Source organism: Phyllobates terribilis, unplaced genomic scaffold (assembly GCF_046119375.1).
Source record: "Phyllobates terribilis strain yellow unplaced genomic scaffold, ASM4611937v1 Scaffold_11__3_contigs__length_659146591, whole genome shotgun sequence".
NCBI lineage: Eukaryota > Metazoa > Chordata > Amphibia > Anura > Dendrobatidae > Phyllobates > Phyllobates terribilis.
This window is the reverse complement of record NW_027362771.1, coordinates 76,783,983-76,800,723: the sequence shown is the minus strand read 5'-3', so window position 1 is coordinate 76,800,723 and position 16,741 is coordinate 76,783,983. Positions and strand designations below refer to the sequence as shown.

Genomic DNA, 16,741 nt, shown 5'->3' with positions numbered 1-16,741 from the left:
TCTGTGCTTTAGTCTGATGAATCCAAATTTGAGATCTTTGGTTCCAACCACCGTGTCTTTGTGCGACGCAGAAAAGGTGAACGGATGGACTCTACATGCCTGGTTCCCACCGTGAAGCATGGAGGAGGAGGTGTGATGGTATGGGGGTGCTTTGCTGGTGACACTGTTGGGGATTTATTCAAAATTGAAGGCATACTGAACCAGCATGGCTACCACAGCATCTTGCAGCGGCATGCTATTCCATCCGGTTTGCGTTTAGTTGGACCAATATTTATTTTTCAACAGGACAATGACCCCAAATACACCTCCAGGCTGTGTAAGGGCTATTTGACCAAGAAGGAGAGTGATGGGGTGTTACGCCAGATGACCTGGCCTCCACAGTCACCAGACCTAAACCCAATCGAGATGGTTTGGGGTGAGCTGGACCGCAGAGTGAAGGCAAAAGCGCCAACAAGTGCTAAGCATCTCTGGGAACTCCTTCAAGATTGTTGGAAGACCATTTCCGGTGACTACCTCTTGAAGCTCATCAAGAGAATGCCAAGAGTGTGCAAAGCAGTCATCAAAGCAAAAGGTGGCTACTTTGAAGAACCTAGAATATAAGACACATTTTCAGTTGTTTCACACTTTTTTGTTAACTATATAATTCCACATGTGTTAATTCATAGTTTTGATGCCTTCAATGTGAATGTACAATTTTCAAAGTCATGAAAATACAGAAAAATCTTTAAATGAGAAGGTGTGTCCAAACGTTTGGTCTGTACTGTATATATATATAAACATTTTATACAATAAAAGGGGTGTAACATTGTTTATCAGTTGGGCCGCAGTGGTTTGCCGGTGGGGGGGTGTCCTTGGAGTTGGTGTTAAATTTGGTTTGGCGGAATAAGATGGAGGGTGCCCATTAAGTATTGAATTAATAATGGATGATCTGACACTTAGTGGGGGCTCCAGATGGGGGTGAACCCTGGGAGCCCATTGTTGGCATTAATTTTGCCACTGAATGTGGTGTGGTGCCCTCGAGCTTAGGTTTCACGGCTGAGAGTAAAGAGAGTTATAATTTAAAATAATTGTTTAAGGTGTGTCAGATTTTTGGTAGCTACAAGGACTTCCCACTTTGTTTCATGGTATTTAACAATGGTTATTGTTATTGTATTATTTGTTAAATAAGTGGGCAATTTTATTCAAAGAATAAGTCTCCTGTGTATGATTATTAAGTTAAAGAGGAGTTAAGTATATAATAGAAATTTGGTTAGAAAAGGTTGGAGCGAATCGGCCATACCATGTCTTGTTGCTTGAGACTGTACAGTAGCTCCAATCACTGCTGTTGGAGGAAGGTATTGGCTGTGTATGGAAGGGGCTCAATACCTGAGACTGCTCCAAACTAATGCACCCCAAATACAACATATATCGGGAAGAGGTAACCAACAGAGTGTTGTGATACCTCTCATCAATATGTTATACTCCTACACAGTCTTATCCATTCATAGGGCTGCATTCACTTGAGGGAATGGGAACATGAAGTTGTCTATTAATGCATCACTAGATGGAATAACATAGAAATGGCCACTGTAAAGTTCTAAGAAAAGTCTCATGTACATATTGCGTAAATTTTCCTGGTCTAAATTGACCTGCCATGCAGTTTTTAAAATCCACAGCTTGTCAATTATTTATGAATTCAGTGCAGACTTCACTGTTGGGTGAAATTCTCAGCAATATTCTGATATGTAAAGGTATATTCCATTGTATTTTCTCCGCTGTGGTCCTCTGCAGCTGTATTTACTGCAGTGGATATTATTACAAAGAAGGAGCAGGGGAGCCGCACAGTAAAGTCAACTTGCGCTATGGATATATTTCACAGCATGTGCATGAGATTTTTTAAAATACGCAGCCTAAATAACTGCTGCATTTTTGATACTTACTACTAACCCCTACTAACCAAAATCCCACAATGTCTGTCCGCTATTTAATCCTTCTTCTCTGCTAGATTTCTAAAACTTAACATGGACAAAACAGAATTCATCATCTTTCCGCCATCTCATTCAACCCCCCCAACTAAGATATCTATCAACGTCAATGGCTGTCCACTCTTCCCAGTCCCTGAAGCTCGCTGTCTTGGGGTAACCCTGGCTTCTGATCTGTCCTTCAAACCAAATATCCAAGCCTTTTCCACTTCCTGCTGACTCCAACTTAAAAATATCTCCCGGATCCGCAAATTCCTCAACCATGAATCTGCAAAAACACTAGTGCATGCCCTCATCATCTCCTGCCTCGACTACTGCAACCTCCTGCTCTGTGGCCTCCCTTCCAACACTCTTGCACCCCTCCAATCTATCCTAAACTCTACTGCCCGACTAATCCACCTGTCCCCCCGCTATTCCCCGACCTCTCCTCTCTGTCAATCTCTTCACTGCCCATTGCCCAGAGAATCCAGTTCAAAACCCTAACCATGGCATACAAAGCCATCCACAACCTGTCTCCTCCACATATCTCTGACCTAGTCTCCCGGTACTTACCTACACGCAACCTGAGATCTTCACAAAGATCTCCTTCTCTACTCCCCTCTTATCTCCTCCTCCCACAATCGCATACAGGATTTCTCCCATGCATCCCCCCTACTCTGGAACTCTCTACCCCAACATATCAGACTGTCGCCGACCATGGAAACCTTCAAAAGGAATCGGACGACCCACCTCTTCCGACAAGCCTACAACCTGCACTAACCATCGCTCCACCTTACCGCTCCATGACCAGCTCTACCCTCACCTACTGTATCCTCAGCCATCCCTTGTAGATTGTGAGCCTTCGCGGGCAGGGTCCTCACTACTCCTTTACCAGTCGCCGTCACGTTTTGTTCAAGATTATTGTAATTGTTTTTGCTATGTATACCCATTTTTCACATGTAAAGCGCCATGGAATAAATGGCGCTATAATAATAATAAATAATAATAATAATAATACTTGGGAACATACCCTTATATGCATATTTTAATGTGGAAATGCATCAGAAATGCTGTTGGATCACAGCAGATACCCAATATTTATGCCCTGGAAATGGTTGTCCAAGCATAGGACAGGTCATCAATATCAAATCGGTGGCGGTCCAACACCCGGCACCCCCACCGATCAGCTGTTATTAGCTCAGTCAGCTGTTGGATGTAATCATTGAAGAGATTTGAACAGCACAGCTCCATTCAATATCTTGAGACCACTGCCGAGAACTGCAGATTACCTCCTATTCTGTTAAATAAGGGCTGATTGGCTGTTATTGGAAGCCGCCACTATATATTGAATGGAGCTCTTTAGTATAGCTCCAGTCAACATTTATATCCAGGCCCTAGAAATAATAACAGCTGAGTGTCACATGTAAAGTGCCATGGAATAAATGGCGCTATAATAATAAATAATAATAATAATTGACGAGGTGTCAGACCCCCATCAATCTGATATTGATGACCTATCCTAAGAAGAGGTCATCAATATATACCCAGACAACCCATTTCAAGCAATTAATCACTTTGATGATAAATTTCCTTTAGGCCATGTCCCCATGTGTGTAAATTTTGTATTTTTACTTTTTCTATGTGGAAAAAACTCAAATAACATGCAGTTCTGCTGTGTCTTTAAATGCACGGTGGGCATGAGTGAGTATTCATGAAAGCACAAACACTTTGTTTTAGCTGGTAAATGCTATAGATTTTCTGCTCAAAAAAATGCATCAGAAAAAATGCAGCTTTTACACTATGTGGATATATGGTTTCAAAGACCAACTCTTACAGGATGATAAAATGTGACATAATCAATAGGAGGTAGAGCTATAGACCAGGCAATAATAAGATGCTGTGAATAGACACAATGAGAGAGATCTTTAGAAATCTTTAGTTCGTTTAGTGTTATAGGGTGCATGAATTGATGAAAAATCAACAAAAATGGCACACATTGGTCTAAATTTTTTAAAATTGCACACATTGCTTTAAAAATTGGTGTGTACTATTCAGCATGGTTCTAGTGGGCACAAACAAAAAATGCCCATAGGGGCCTTTGCTATATCTCAGCTGCCCTGACAGGCTCTTGACATCATTTGATTTTATCTTGAGGCACTGATGGGATGACAAAAGTAACCTTCTCTCTCTGTTAAATGCATTAGATGCCTTAGTCATTATTGACCATTGAATCAAAGAAAGTCTGGTCTTATGGCTAAAGTCTGCAATCACTTTATGTGATTACAGATTTCTGAATTCTCACAGCGTGTACAACACATACTGCCAGGATACTCCAGTGCTGCTGCTGAACAAGTGACTGCAAGTATGCATGCTTATGGTCACGTGCTGACTAGACGTGTTTGTTACGCGAAATAAGCGAAGCCGAGCATATCTAGTCGGAATGTGTCCAGAAGTATGCAAAGCGCATGCTTGTGATCACGTGACCGCCCTTTCTCGCCACAGATACTGGAGAATCCTGACAGCATGCTGTGTGCGCGATGTGAGGATTCAGAAGTCTGCAGTCACAGAAGTCCGTTAGTTAAAGCTAATCCTTCTGGGATGCTGTAGCATATCTTCTGTGCCTGCACAATGACAATTATGTAAATAGTAAGGTGTTTTGTGAAAATAATTATTTCATTATCATTATTCTATCCTAATACATCAAGTGGCAGGATTCGGTAAATCTAATATAAATATACTATATACAGCAGTACTTCTGGAATGGGTAAATTTAAAAAGATTTCAAATTCTACAATGTTTAATTTTTTTGTCAAATCTGTTTTTTATTATTAACTATAAAAAAAAGAAACAGCAGAACATTAACAGAAGAAATGAGAACACTTAGTACTGTGAATACAATGTTGACAATACGTGTGATTCAAAAGGTCCATTAAAATCTACAACCCTTGAGACGTCTATTAACTGGTAGACTAATAACCTGTGGGAGGAAAAGAAATGAACAAAGCACCAAAGTAAGTCAATTTATTTTTTAATATACAGTATTTTTATAGCAATGTCAAATAGTTTTCTTTTCTGATATGGAGGTCTAAATCCCTTAATAGACATTAGCGAGTTAATAATATCCTGACTGGCCTTAGTCACAACTATAGAGAATGTAAGAGATTATAACCTATTGTTATACATTAACCCCTTCCCGACTTAGGACATTCATATAAATCCTATGTCTGGTGTGGGTGTATAGAGTGGACTGGGCGCAGAAACATGATGGGTGCCGTCTTCACTATATATTGAGCCTCGGCTTCTAACTGCAGCTATAGGGGCTAGTTCTGATTGCTGCTTAACTATTTAAATGCACATTTAAATGGTTCCTTTGCAACAGGTTATTAGTTTACTAGTTAATGGACGTCTCAAGGGTTGTAGATTTTAATAAACTGCACACATTGTCAACACTGAATTCACAATACTAAATGTTATCATTTCTGTCAATACTCATCTGTTTCTTTTTCGCAGTTAGTAATAAAAACAGATTTGACAAAAAATAAATCAATATAAAATTTTAAATCTTTCTTAGATTCACTGATTCGTGAAGTAATGCAGCATACAGTACAAGCTTTTAAAGTATCACAGGTTCAAGTCACGGTGGGGGACTAAAAAATAAATAAGTAGTCGGTGCTTGTTTAAATGCCGACCAAAATAAACAATGCACACTGAGTGATCTATACTAGATGGCTGAATTCGCATAGGTTGCCATAGTTCTCGGCAGTGCGGCCCTGAACATCTTCTCTCTACTCTCTAGCCAAGAGACACATAGCTTAATTTATGGACATCTATGGTGATTTCTTTGCCGGTGTGGATTGGATGAATTGTTACCGACATCTGGTGAGAATTTTATCTCAATAGCACCTTTAGGAATATATTTACTTAGAAAATTGGTGACGTTTTCAATACTTATTTTATTCGCTATATATATTCGCTATATAAGTTATATGTTATATATGTATATACACATATATATATATATATGTTATATTGTGTGGTGTGCATTGATACATAGGCATAACTATTTATTCATAGATTTCTTTGGTATCAATTAAAATGGGGCTCAACTTACTCCATAACTTCCGAGAAATATATTAGTTGTAAATATATGAATGACTCTACAGTGGATGAAGAAGGAGAATAGTCCAAGGGTGATTTTACAATTTTTGTTTAACAAAAATATCACTTTTTACAGCATTTTTCCTAGGTTTTAATTTTGCTTTCTTTTAAAAAACAAAGAACTAAAAAAACAACAACACTGTAGCAAATAATGAGTAAGAGGACGCACAGAGGACTGTGCATGGTAACCAACCGTCCAGAGATTCCTGAACAGTCCATAAAAATAAGACACTTTTTTGTCCTGTCCGTAAAATAAATTTGAGGTGTCTGTGATTTTTTTGAGGCTGAAACTTATACAGATTATTTTTATTGTAATGATCATCATTTTACAGTTGATGGCGAATGCAGCTGATGTCTTCATATCAGAATAATGTGCCGTAGACAGGGATCACTTATAATAATATCAAAAAGCCCAGGAGCATTATGAATCAACTTTGGTTAGACCATTACAGGTCATATAATGCATGTATATGCTAATATATCACTCCAAAATGAACAATGAGATAAAGGAGAACAAAAGAGGGAGTGTTTGGTTAAAAAATTCTATCTTTATTTGTTATATTTAAAATATCATAAAAATGGACGTAACAGTGACAACACACGGAGGGGAAAAGGGAAATACCTCAATACTGCAATTGATGAGGTTTCTCAGTAATGTTAAAATAGACTTTATAGTTGGATTTATGGTGGTTTATGGTTGAAGCATAAGTCCCAAATAGCTGACTTCCTACATTCTACCTCTGAACCCCACCTGCCTTTAATAATACATGATGGAATTACCGGCTCATGTGCATAGTTTCCCTTTTCCCCTCCGTGTGTTGTCACTGTTATGTCCATTTTTATGATATTTTAAATATAACAAATAAAGATAGATTTTTTTTAACCAAACACTCCCTCTTTTGTTCTCCTTTATCTAAGGTATCACTTATAATAATAAGGATTTATTATGGTTTTCCAATGTGTCTGAAAAAAAAAATATTGTCTGTCCGTGATTTTTTGATAAGCTGTCCAGAAAAATAAAAAATCAAGTTGGCAATCCTGGTACTGTTGTGAACAGCAATGTATTTTTCTTCTTGCCCTTTAGAATTCAGGAAAATGATGGACGCTATTTTGATAAATTTCCAGGAATCAAGTCTCAAAAATTTCAGATTCAGGAGAATGTAAAATGTCACGAGAATTTAATTCTCTCATCTCTAGCTCCAGCCAGATGTTAGCTGTAAGTCAGTTGAGAATTAGATTGACATACCACAAACAATGCATTTTTTAGTGGATTTTTGGGGTCTTTTTTTTTTTCAAAATTCAACATGCTCTAGGCATTTTTTGCACAGTTGTCTCTATAGGACAGGAAAACACTGAAAAAAAATACATATCTAAAAGGCATATATTATGATGATTGCGACAATGGAGATGTTTAAAGAATATGGACACCTTTGGGGGGAATTTTCTTTAATTAGATGCATTTATTTTTGGGCTAAAAATAATTTTTATTAATTGCATTTCAGTTTAATAATTCTTGCAAGTTGTATCAGTTACTATTACAGGCTTTTTGTTTACAATGGGCAGCATAGTGGCTCGGTGGTTGGCACTGTTGCAGCGCTGGGGTCCTAGGTATAAATCCCCCCATGGACAACATCTGCAAGGAGTTTGTATGCTCTCTCTGTGGGTTTCCTCCGGGTTCTCTGGTTTCTTCCTACACTCCAAAGACTTCCTGTTAGGGAATTTAGATTGTGAGCCCCAATAGGGACAGTGAGGATGATGATGTCTGTAAAGTGCTGTGAAAATTAATGGCACCATACAGGCGATTAAAATAAAAAACTAAAATATTGCTGGCTGCAGAATGAGTTAACTGAGTATCCATCAGTAAGCTAATTGTGACTGGAGTTTGTAACTCTTTTATGTTTTATTTCTGAACATCTCTGATGACCACCTGAATGTTCCGCTCCCCTTTGATGTGGTCTTTGGTCATAAACTAGATGAGAGGATCACTGTGAAAGACGGACAAAAAAAAATTAAAAACGCCACATCAGAATGAGATTAGTGATGGGTTCTTATTAAATTTCATTTTGCAGCCAGCAATGTGCAGAGAAACAAGCAGCCTTAAAAAGCTAAAAGGTGCAACGTTTTTTATGACACCCAATTACAATAATTATTTTAACTCAAAATACATGCTTTTTTAGAAAAAAATATCCATATTCTATAAAAAAAGAAATTAGAGACCCATGCATTATAATCCTGTACTCAGCGGTTTTAGTATCGCTCATAGACGTCATTGTACCATGAAAATTATCCAGCAGAAATGGGGGCTGCACTGTTTTGTTAATGGGGTACTCGGTGGCTGGACTACAGAAAAGCTGACAAAAGCAAGTACGGTTCAGTGAACATGTGCAAATATTAAAACTTATTGTAACCCAACTTGTGTCGATTAATCATAGCCTTGGTACTACTTCTGGGAATACATTATATAGTGATGTAGCTGTAACGTTTTCGGTGGAGGTGGGGGGTTGCATGTAATCTCTTGATTCTTCTACGCATAAGATGTGCTGAAAGTACAATCTCCTTGAAAAGCTTTTTTTTTTCCTTCGAAAACCTAGAGATGCACTATGTCATTTCATTCATGATGCATTATCAAAAGGCCATGCAGAGAAAAACGTGATGTCAGGTTCCAGGAAGATCAGAAGAGCTCTCGGGTCTTAATGATGTTTACTTGTCTTCATTCTTAGGCGCTACAAAGGGGAAGCTGTCAATTTCCCTCCTATCGATGGTAATCCTTTCAGTACTGTAGCGTCCTTATTTGTATCCCAGGGGCAGAGCAGACTCTTGAAAACAACATCTTTCCCATTGAAGTTTTTTCAAATTAATATTTTAACGAGATCCTAATAATTCCATTTAGGATCACTTTTATTTTTTTTGCAATGAATAGGTGTTTTATTTTATGGAAAGAATACCTTTTTATTTATGATTCTGCTTCTTTTTCCTCTAGGTCACCATCTTAATAAGCCTGGCACTGGCTTTTCTTGCGTGCATAGTATTCCTTGTGGTCTACAAAGCCTTCACATATGATCACAGCTGCCCAGATGGATTTGTATACAAGGTATGCTATCATTCTGGTTTAGAGAAATAAACCTCACTGCTAAAGTATGAAATAATAAAAATGACATAGATATATTTTAGGAACAAAAAAATCTATTAAATCATTAATAAGAACAGTAAACTTGGGAATAGTTTAGTAAATATCCAAAGGAATTATCATTAGCTAGGTAATTCCATCACACTCAAAATCTGGCTCTAGATGTGTATTGTTCCTTTGCACTGGAACTTAATCATCTTTATTCAATTCTTAAACGGAATACGGCAGCCGATTTTTGCTATTTAATCTGAGAGCAGCATAATATAGGGCAGAGACCCTGATTCCGTGGATGTGTCACTTTTTCAGTATATTTCTATAGTTTCATTTAAATAGGTGTTTTATCAGCAGGAGATTATCACTGCAGGACTAGGTCTCACATGCATGGAAGTCCAGCTAATCTGTATAACCCCACCTCCACCGCTGACAATGTACAGTGTACACAGGAAGCAGCCAATCAGAGGTGTGGGCGGGGTTATACACAGCTCAGCATGCTGACCACTGCTACATCTACAGCAGAGAAAACAGGCAGTCTATCAAAACTACACCAAGCAATCCAGCGAGTGATACATCGCTGGAATCAGTTTCTTTGCCTCTATATCACGATGCTCTTAGATTCCATAGCAAATACTAATGGACAGATTCCAATTAAAAGGAGCTTTCAGCTTTTATGTTTTTGGCCTCTATTGGTAAGTGCTGTGTTAAAATAATAAAATTAGATAGCACTCACCCTCCCCTGGTCCATTGCCGGCTTTCCATCGCTTCTCCGGTCTGTGCATTGGCTGCAGCAGTGATATCACGTCAATAGGACACAACACCGCTGCAGCTAATCACTAAGCTCACGGGCTTGTGCCAACTGCAATAGCAGATATGATGTCACCAGTGCAGCTACTAATAGTGGAAAACTCCTTTAAAACTTGGGTGAGTTTTTTATGTTTTTCAGCTTAGCAATAACCCTCAGTACCTAATATAAATTAACTGACCTTGAGCCTTAACCATCTGAATTCAATGTACCCAGCCAACCATGGATGATCAGTAGATGTTCATCAGTGGACATTGTGAACATAAAAGTGATCTCCATATTGGATGCTTATTCTCCTTTCACCACAGAAAACATATGCATGCCTGGGATAACCGAATGTGCATGCAGATGGGTGGTTAGTAGGAATGGCTGTCATTCAAACCAGCATTAGGTCAAAAAGTTATCTAATTTGTATGGTCACTTTTAATGCAGGAGTGCAGATTTTAACTACTTGGCATGGTTGCTATGCGTTGGAAGGGATTAAACTATTTTTTTCCCAGTACATCAGTGTCAAGTCTAATTACATTTAATGTGATATAATGTTGTTACAGAGTATAGAATAAACCAGATATACAGTGGCATGTATAAGTTTGGGCACCTCTGGTCAAAATTACTCTTATTGTGAACAGTTAAGCAAGTTGAAGATGAAATGATCTCTTCAATGCCTAAAGTTAAAGATGACACATTTCCTTTGTATTTTAGGCAAATATATATATATTTATCTTTTGTGGCTACAGAAAGCATTTACAAGCTGTGATACTTTCAAAAGGGGGTGCTGCTATGTACTAACCATGCAGGGTGCCCAAACTTTTGCATCGGCCCATTTTCCTTTTTGCGATTTTTAAAATGTAAAAGATGACGATATTTTTTTTTTGCCTAAAATAAAAAGGAAATGTGTCATCTTCATCTTTAGGCCTTTTACAGATCATTTCATCTTCAACTTGCTTAACTGTTCACAATAATACTAATTTTGACAAGAGGCGCCCAAACTTTTACATGCCACTGTATATAAAGCATTCACTTCTGTTATATTTGTTGTAAAGTGATGACCAAGATGATTACTCAGCATTCATCTTCTCTGAGTTTTGCCAATTTATCTCACTTTTGCAGCTTAATATCTAAAACTTGTTGTATATAATAGAGAAATACCAGTTGAAAGCTTACTAGCATAATACGATCTATTACCTAAACCTACATTAAAGGGAATCTGTCACTTGTTTTTTTTATGAAATCTGAAAGCAACATGATATAGGGGCAGAGACCCTAATTCCAGAAATGTATCACATACCAGACTACATGCTGTCATTTTGATAAAATCCCTGTTTTCAATGCTGCAGATCTACCAGTTTTATGAATGCTGAGCTCTGTATTACCCCACTCACACCACTGATTGGCAGCTTTCTGTGTTCACTGTGCATGGGCAGAAAGCTGCCTATCAATTGTGGGGGCAGAGTTATATGAAGCTCATGTTTATGGAGGACTACATGGCACAAGACAACTAGTCCTCTAGTGATAATTTCCTGCTGATAAAACAGTGATTTTATTGAAACTACAACAAGCAGCTTGGTAAATGACACATCACTGGAATTAGGGTCTCTCTCTCTACATTATACTGCTCTCAGATTACTTGGCACAAATCAGCTGACAGATTCCCTTTAAAGGGAATATGACAAGAGATTCATGCTACCCGAACCACAGGTAGTATAAATCAAAGCTGCAGCCTTGTATGTTTTACTCTGAAATGTACAACATACTTAAACATACTTAGAAAAGAGGCTGGGGTCAATGTGTGTCGGATTCTCCACGCTCCGCTATCCTAGACTAACAGGTCTCTCACTATGTGTGGATAGGGAGAAACCTGTCAGTCTAGGGAAGCTGGGCGGGGAGAATCTGTCTGGGACCTGCATTAGACTAGTCATGCATAATCCCCCGGCTTTTTCAAAGTATGTTTCTGCAGCATTTTTCCATAACAGTTCAGAGTAAAACATACACAGCTGCAATAACACAGTGTCTTGATTCAGGCAGCATGAATCTCCTGTCAGGTTCCCTTTACTAGATATAGAATGTACTGCTATCCGAAAATAAATGTCCTTTTTATCGTGAGTTCCATAATTCTGTGCTAAATAATGTCTTTATATATCTTTATCATGGCCCGAGCTGCGTTTTTATACAGAGATCCAGATCCCCTGTATAGCCAGGGATATAAGATATAGGCGCTGGCTGCCTGCCACAGGCAGTGGAAGGAGCTTAGGAGCTTCCTCTAGCGCTGGCTGCAGAGAGACAGAATGTGCTCTTATACGCTGCTCAGAAAAATAAAGGGAACACTCAAATAACACATCCTAGATCCGAATGAATGAAATATTCTCATTGAATACTTTGTTCTGTACAAAGTTGAATGTGCTGACAACAAAATCACACAAAAATCATCAGTGGAAATCAAATTTATTAACCAATGGAGGCCTGGATTTGGAGTCACCCTCAAAATTAAAGTGGAAACACACTACAGGCTGATCCAACTTTGATGTAATGTCCTTAAAACAAGTCAAAATGAGGCTCAGTATTGTGTGTGGCCTCCATGTGCTCGCCAGAGGTAGCCTGACTGCCATTAGGTCCCGAGATGAGATCCTCAGACCCCTTGTGAGACCATATGCTGGTGTGGTTGGCCCTGGGTTCCTCCTAATGCAGGACAATGCCAGACCTCATGTGGCTGGAGTGTGTCAGCAGTTCCTGCAAGATGAAGGCATTGAAGCTATGGACTGGCCCGCCCGTTCCCCAGACCTGAATCCGATTGAGCACATCTGGGACAACATGTCTCGCTCCATCCACCAACGTCACGTTGCACCACAGACTGTCCAGGAGTTGGCGGATGCTTTAGTCCAGGTCTGGGAGGAGATCCCAGACCATCCGCAACCTCATCAGGAGCATGCCCAGACGTTGTAGGGAGGTCATACAGGCACGTGGAGGCCACACACAATACTGAGCCTCATTTTGACTTGTTTTAAGGACATTACATCAAAGTTGGATCAGCCTGTAGTGTGTGTTTTCCACTTTAATTTTGGGGGTGACTCCAAATCCAGGCCTCCGTTGGTTAATAAATTTGATTTCCATTGATGATTTTTGTGTGATTTTGTTGTCAGCACATTCAACTTTGTACAGAACAAAGTATTCAATGAGAATATTTCATTCATTCAGATCTAGGATGTGTTATTTGAGTGTTCCCTTTATTTTTTTGAGCAGTGTATATCTATCCTCTACTTGTACAGCGAATGTTGGATGACAGTGTTTTCTGTGGGCTCAGGAGAACCATACACAGCTAGTTTCAGGTGTATTATTTAGCCAACATCAGCCTACAACAGCAACAATCAGAGGTAGTTTGTATCTCACCTGTTTAACCTTAAATGTTGCAGTCAATCACTGACCGTTGCATTTAAAGGGAAACTGTCACCAAATTTGTCACGTATCAGCTTAAAATATCAACATATTCAGCTTCTGCGCTGCTTTCCCCAAATCCTTATGTAATGCCCTGACTCCCCCTGTATAACCCCCGAAAAACCTTTTTAATTTCTCCCACTGTCACGCACAGTGTAGGAAAGACTAAGTGCAACACACAAGGAATGAGGGGAGGGTAGCCGAAACGCTAGGGAAAGGGGAAGTGGAGACCCATAGGCAGATCTAATATCACCCTACCTGTCCTACCGTCCCTATATAGGTTCCGCACCTATCGCCAAACAGGAAACCTAATCCCTTTATATCCCTAGAGCTAGGCCCTAGATAGGGGGTGGGGAGGTGAGCACTGGTCAGTCCCCACTATAAACTAAAGACAACAAGGGAGACAAACAAAGGGGGGAAAGCTTAGCTTGAGCAGACACCAGAGAGATAACAATTACCGTCCTGCAAGGGCACCAGAAAGGAAGCTAGCTGACTGCTATTGCTCCAAGCCTTCACAAGGGAAAATGAGAATATCACCAGCGGCTCCCTGAAGCAGACTGAGAGTTTATTAACACCCTGACCAGGGTGTGTTAATCAGAGCAGGAGGGAGGTTGCCACTGGGTCCAAAAGTCAGAATGATTAAGAAGGCATCTGCAATGCCAAGTGCAGTGACCTTCTGCAGCCAGATCCAGAGCGACTGTCTGTTACATCTGATACACCCGTGACACCCACACTATATTCTTATTGGGTCTGTCCAATCTGATGGGCTTGGTTTTGGACTCTCCACTCCTCCTCCCAACTGCTCACCGTCCTTGACGTTGATGACGCCTTCTGCACAGGCTCGAGACACGATTTGTCTACGCAGGCGCAAGATTTCTCATGGCGATGAGGATGACGCTGGAGGCATCATCAACAGCAAGGATGGCGAGCAGCAGCTGGTGGAGTGGAGAGTCCGAAATCACGCTCATCGCATCGGACCAGACAGACCTGATTAGAATACAACACGGGAGAAATTAAAAATATTTTTTGGGGGTATACAGAGGGAGTCAAGGGGTTATATCAGGATTTGGGGAAAGCAGCGCAGACGCTAAATAAGTTGATATTTTAAGCTGATATGTGACGAATTTGGTGACAGGTTCCCTTTAAGTTGTTTGATCCAGGTGGGACATACATTAAGGCATTCCTTTAAATCCCCCTTAGACACAATTGTGAGGTGTGCATACCCTAAGAGAGGGGTAAAATGGTGTTGGACTAAGGGGGTATTAATGTGACAAAACCATTTGACAGGTTCCCGTAAAAAATTAACTCCGAATTTTGAGCCTTTTTAGATTAAAAAAAGGAATTTTTAGCGTGAGTTTTATGGGTTCCTCAATATGCATATTAACAATTTGCCTTAAAAAAAACTGTGTCAAATGTTATTACTCCTTGAAATAATCCTATTAATAATGTTAACTCACTGAAAGAATTTGTCTGTGGTAGTTTTATTAGTGTGACCATTTTAATAGAGTTAATTAACTTGAATCTCAGTTTTCACTCTAGGTTTGTCTTATTAGGCCATGGTCCCACTATCAGTATTCGGTCAGTATTTTTTCTCAGGAGTGGGAGCCAAAACCAGGTGAGTAACAATCAGAGAAAAGGTAGAATAGAAACAAGTCACCAATTCTGCATTTATCACCCACTCCTGGTTTTGGCTCCCACTCCTGAGAAAAAATACTGATAGTGGGGCTTTGGCCTTAAAGGAGAATGCGGACAGTGAGTGGTAGGGTTATGGTCCCAATATATTGTGTTGCCTAATACAGTAGGACCGTCCCAATATAGAAACTACACAGAGAAAAATACATCACAAAAGTTTATATATCTTTATCTTTATGCAAAAATATATTTAAAAATAACATAATAAAAAAGTGGTAATACATCACTCAAAGGTAATAATTAGTACAAGAAATACTGTATAAAAAATAATTTTACAAACCTAATTGCAACCACATCCCTTAAGTATGTAAGCACCAAGGCAATATGGCCATTGACTTTGTGATTTTGGTACTATTACATGTCTAATAACCTAGCAACAATCACATCCCCTGAGGGTGTAGGCACCAATTTGGTGGTGAGTACGGCCAATGTGGCACCTATATACTATCATGTAGCATCTTTACCATATTACTTGTTTATATCGCTTTTGTGCACCGATATCATATATTACTGTTGCAGCTTTAAACCATTGGCAATGTGATTTTTGTACTATTACTTGCCTATCCTTTTCCAGTATAGGGTAATTATTTTTCTTGTTAGTAACTGTTATGTATTTTCTATTGATTGATGCTTTTTTTGCCACTTTTTGTTTGTGTTGTGTTTGCTGCTATATGTATTATATAATTATATCTCCTGTTCCTAACGGTGATTGCTCTCTTTTTTGAGAGATGCTTTACTATATTATATATAACTAGATTTTTGTATGTATTTTTGTAGAAAAAAAGATTAAAGGAAACCTGTCATGTGAGATGGAGCGTGTAAACTGCCCCCAGGTTGTTGTTAGTGATGCAATATGCATCACTAACACGCTTTTTGCATAAGGCTATGTGCCCACGATGCAGAAATGCTGCATATTTTTTCCACATCTCCCTGGCAGGAAAAACGCATGCGGATAGTACATGCGTTTTTCCTGCCAGGTAGAAGCGTTTGTCAAGCATTTTTGAATGCATTTCTGCATTTCCGGGTTATCAAGCGCTTTTCCAAGCGATTTTATCATCACTTGGAAAAGTACTTGACAACTTGATCACACTATATAAATCCTTGCAACCCGCATGTATTTATATAGTGTGACCAAGTAATAGTTACAAAAAAAGAATAAGAATGGTAAAAAATAAAGATTACACTTACCTTCTGATGGCCCCTAGTCTTTTCTCCGCTCCGTCCGGTCTTTTGTACGGCTCGCGGTGGTGTGAAAGGACCTTTCATGACGTCATTTAGTCATGTGACAGGTCAGCGGTCGCGTGACCTGTCACATGACTAAATGACGTCATGGAAGGTCCTTTTAGACCATCATGAGCCGCCCAACACACCGGACGCATCGCTGAGGAGACCGGGGGCCATCGGAAGGTAAGTATAATCTTTATTTTTTATTTAAATTTTTTTTTTAACAGGCTTAATATCCACATGTGCACATGTAGTGATGCGGATATTAAGCGATTCAATGCAAGTCAATGGCGGCGATTACGCTACATGTCCGCAAAAATAATGGACATGCTGCGTATTTTTACGCAATGATAATCCGCAGCGTAAATTTCC

General features: G+C 39.3%; 1 protein-coding gene across 1 annotated transcript in view; it reads left to right on the top strand.

Moving 5' to 3' along the window:
• NSG2 (neuronal vesicle trafficking associated 2) overlaps positions 1-16,741 on the top strand; it is a 191,885-nt gene that overhangs the window by 171,232 nt on the left and 3,912 nt on the right. The window contains exon 4 of the mRNA XM_073651298.1: positions 9,079-9,189. Within this exon, the coding sequence (XP_073507399.1) occupies positions 9,079-9,189 (111 nt within the window). The remainder of the gene's footprint in view (positions 1-9,078; positions 9,190-16,741) is intronic.